At 33.7% G+C, this 4,409-nt stretch overlaps 1 protein-coding gene across 1 annotated transcript; it reads right to left on the minus strand.

The window, feature by feature from the left end:
* Positions 1 to 227: 227 nt before the first annotated feature.
* Positions 228 to 3,666, minus strand: LOC115708873 (probable folate-biopterin transporter 6). The gene is made up of 4 exons (XM_030636888.2): positions 2,696 to 3,666; positions 2,500 to 2,601; positions 1,058 to 1,228; positions 228 to 967 (listed from the first exon to the last, which is right to left on the minus strand). Exons 1-4 carry the CDS (start codon positions 3,380 to 3,382, stop codon positions 347 to 349), a joined length of 1,581 nt encoding a protein of 526 aa, XP_030492748.2. The 5' UTR covers positions 3,383 to 3,666; the 3' UTR covers positions 228 to 346.
* Positions 3,667 to 4,409: the final 743 nt, after the last annotated feature.

Genomic DNA, 4,409 nt, shown 5'->3' on the forward strand with positions numbered 1-4,409 from the left:
GAATGAGAATTTCTTTTGTAACCATTCAAGTTAATATTACAAGATTTTTGAGAAGGAAAACAGAAATAAAACAAGTTACAACATTTCTCACATTTTGTACAACAACATAAACATATGTTACTATGATCAAGCGATATTATACTTTTCTCCTCGAGTGTTTTCGTCTCATGTTTATCTCTCTTTTCGAAGTGTAAAGAAAAATTATAAAAAATAATATGACACTATTATTTCTTACAAAAAAAGAAGTTCCAAATTCGAACTTCTCCCCCTCTAATTGTGAAAATGACAAAATGATAACAATACTCTTTCGAACCACGTTTTTATACACCTTTCTGAGAAAAGCTACCTAATAAACTTGAGCTTTCTCAACATTGATCATAGGAACTAGCTCTAAGTTCTTATCTTTTTCCTCCTTATCGTCAATAGTAATGGATGCAGAATTATTGGTCAAAATATCTGAAGGGATGATAGCCTCGGATTGACCAGACTTGGGGACCAAAAATATTAAAGCCAAAGTCGAAAACCTCAAAACATTCCTAATGAGAACAACCAACCATAAGTTTGTAAAGTCATTTCTAGTGACATGAAACAAATGAAGCACCATTCCACCACCCCATTTTGAGGTTAAGGAGCCAAGGCTATCAATGCACATAAGTAGGGCAAAGAAGGTGCCTTCGATTCCAAGAGGGCAGAGTCGACTGCTCAACACGATCATAGGCATCCATCGAATTCTGCTCACGATTCTAGAAACACATTCTTCCATAATCACAAACAAGTAGTCTGGGATTCCGAGAGCTAAGTTCCACCTAAGGATGAACATAAGGTCCAACATTCCACACACACTGTAGAGAAGTTGTGCCATGAAGAGTATGCTTCTGAAAGGGTAGTCCTTAAGATTCTTGTGGTAGATTAGTACTCCTACCATAGATGCCAATGCACCAATGGCATAAATGATCCCCACAAACTCCTTTTTTGATAAATAACAAGTTAATTAGGTCAATTGAGAATAACACATGCATTTGTAGTTTGTGATATGTTTAAGCTTTGTGTAATATACCTGAGAGAAAGCAGGACCAGCTTTGGGGTCAGTGTACCAATAAAAATGGCCTTCATGAGTACTAAAACTGAGAGCCAAGGATAGGAACATGTAAAGTGATGGCTTCCACACTTGAGGGAATCTTATTGTTTTGTACATGCCCTTTAATGCCAATCCTAACTTCTCTGTTGACTGCACACAAATATCAAATTTTCATATTTAGTTATCACTTAGTTGAGAATATGAACAGAGTATGTTAGAGAAGATAAAGTGTTTGAGAAATATATCATATGAGGCTCAATGAAATGAGCTCATGAGATGAGACTGCTGGTATTTTATAGAGATCAATTACAAGAGAAATCAAGTAACATTAACACAAAACTAAACTGACCACTTAACTAACCGTAACATTAGAGTATGTATACTCAATACTTTATTTATTGAATGCACCCAAACATTATGGAATTACTTCTTAAAACTGTAGTCCCAAATTAGATAAATGTTCTTGATTATACATAGTACACTAATTAGAATTTTTACCACTAAATTTTAATATGTACCAAATTATATTTCTGAACTTTTTTTGCCATTAAAAATTTTTCTTGAACTATTGAGATTGTTAGTTCAGGAATATTTTTAACGACCTTAAAAAGTTCAGAGAGTATAATTTGGGTACATGTTAAAGTTCGGTAAAAAAAAATCTTAATTAGCCGCATTTTTTATGTTGCACCTAACAACAAAGTCAAATTTAATTATTATGAACTTTGTTTGAGATGATTAAACTTAAAATTATTATTAACCGTCCAATTAATTGATTTTAATATTGTAGGATCAAAAAAATTACATTCTTCAATGAAACAAACTTAAATAAATAAATAGGAGTAATACAGTAACTATGTATTATTATTTTTAAGTGTACAGTATGTATGTTTGTCATTAACAATATTATAAAAATCTCAAGAAAATAAATAATATAATTGCATCACTTCCCTTCCCCAAGCAAATTTTCGAATTGGAAAACTTATCTATAGGCAATAGCTGACTACCCCAGTTCTCTCAAAAAAAAGAAAAAAAAAACACAGCTACCTACCCCAGTTAAACCAAACATATTATTATAATTATCATCATGCTCATTGTAATTCTCATAAAATTATCTTTATCAAAAAATAATTATCATAAAATTATAGTTATTAGTTATTATTCATTGACATCTTGTCCTTTTCATACACTGTAGTAGCTACATAAGACATATATTATCATTTTTTTGTAAGGATATTTAATTCAAAATCTTAATTTATTAATGTCAAAAAAGATGTGAAACCGAAAACATTTCACTCCTCCTCCAGTCGTCTTAGTTGACCAAAATTTGAGTTTTTTTTCATTTTTATTTTTAGAATTATTTTCTAAAACAGAAAAGTTTACGATTTCTTATTTTGAAATGGAGAATAATTTACGGTACAAACCTTGTTTTCCTCAGAAGAACGAGTGGTTGTTCGGTGTTCATATATAATGAAACCCAGAAAAACCAGTAAAGCCGGTGGAATGGCCAAAATCCCCAACGACACCTGCAACGAATTGAACAACATTTATATATATATAACACAGTACAATGACGTTAATGGCGAAATGGGGTTTGGGATTTGGAGTTACCTAACCTACCTGAGGACCAAGATGGTGAACAAAAAACCCACTTGTGGAGTACCCAATCAAAGCTCCGGCGGAGGAAGAAAACCCACATAAACTCTGTAAATCTGAAGCTAAAGAACGAATCTCGATGCTATTCCTCGCTATGCAAGCATCGATTGTCACGTCGGCTATGGCCACCGCCGCCGATAATCCAATAAGACAGCTCAAGGCAACGCCCGCCGTCAATTTCCCTCCGATTGCCACAATGGCGGCGGAGATTGCGCCCACGACGCCGGCGAGAATGAAATAGGGACGGCGGCGGTAGCCCTTGACGGGAAAAACATCAGTCATGAGGCCCCAAATGGGTTTCATAATCCAAGGGATTGAGTAGAGACCGGTGTAGAGCTGAACTACGGAGGGTTGGATCTTCTGAACATCTTTCCAGTAGTAATCGGAAACTACCTTGAAGAAAGAGCCGGAGAAACCTTGGTTAAAGCCGTAAACGAGGATTACGCCGAAGACGAAGGTGGGGTTTAGTTGGGAAGAAAGCATTTGTAGCCATTGAAGAGGTTCCAGAATAATTTTGAGTAATTTTATAATAAATGGGTGGCGGTTGTTGGTTTTGGTCGCCGGTGGTTCTGTTTCTGATAATGGGTCGTCGTTAGTTTTCCCGACGAGTTTACTGGTTTCAGTGGAATCCATATCCATATCCATATCCATGATTTTGGAGAGTTTTCTTCTTCTTCTTCTTTAGTCCATAAACTAAGAGTCAAAGCTTTCTTTAATGATATTATTATGTTCAAAAAATGTGTTGAGATCATAAGTATTATTTCTCATTTCTCACGTAATTTAATATTATTAAATTAATTTTATATTTTTATAAAAGAAATGCAATACTAAAATGCCCGAATCTGGGAGGGGTTTACTTCAGAGTTAGCAAGACCCACTTGACTAAAACAAATAATAATTATAATAATCATCATGTATTTCTTTTTAAAAATGCCACTTGAACTTAAATTAAAGGTTCAGGCTCCAATAATCAATCTAGAATATCATTTTATTGAACTTCTTTCTAAACCACGTGTAGTTTAATCTTCAATGAATGGAGAGCAATTTATGGTTGTTTGTAACTATAAAAAAAAATCATTGTCATTTTATCCAATTACCAAAGCTTTATTATAGAATTAAAGCTTAAACTAACTACACAAATCACTTCATTGCCAGTAATGCTTTCTCCTAAAGTCTTTATTGTGTGCTTTGAATCTCTTATTCGAAGAGATGAAGTGCTGGCAGGGCCATTTATTTTTGAATAATTAGTATTTTTGTTTTTAAATTACTAAATCTTAAAAATTCTCCCAAATATATTTTTATATATTATAAGTAGACTAATTAGGATTTTTTCCCCCGAACTTTGACATGTACCAAATCATGCCTCCTGAACTTTTTTGGCCGTTAAAAATTTTCCCCGAACTATTGAGCTTGTTAAATTTAAGGACTTTAGTCTAATTGATGGATGAAAGTTCAGGGGGCATGACTTAGTACATATCAAAATTTAAGGGGCATGATTTGGTAGATATCAAAGTCTGGGGAGCATGGTTTAGTACATAAATAATCATTGAAACAGTAAAATTGAATGAAATTAGACAAAAGTCCTTAAATCTAACAATCTCAATAGTTCGGGGGAATTTTTAACGGTCAAAAAAGTTCAGGGAGCATGATTTGGTACATGCAAAGTTCGGGGGAAAAA

Source organism: Cannabis sativa, chromosome 3 (assembly GCF_029168945.1).
Source record: "Cannabis sativa cultivar Pink pepper isolate KNU-18-1 chromosome 3, ASM2916894v1, whole genome shotgun sequence".
NCBI lineage: Eukaryota > Viridiplantae > Streptophyta > Magnoliopsida > Rosales > Cannabaceae > Cannabis > Cannabis sativa.

Excerpts from the sequence above, each read along its gene's own strand:
- LOC115708873 (XM_030636888.2), bottom strand. The coding sequence starts at position 3,382 with ATGGATATGGATATGGATATGGATTCCACTGAAACCAGTAAACTCGTC. Across the intron at positions 1,229-2,499 it reads GTTCTTCTGAGGAAAACAAG|TCAACAGAGAAGTTAGGATT; the intron begins GTTTGTACCGTA and ends ATTTGTGTGCAG. Across the intron at positions 968-1,057 it reads CTGGTCCTGCTTTCTCTCAG|GAGTTTGTGGGGATCATTTA; the intron begins GTATATTACACA and ends TTATCAAAAAAG.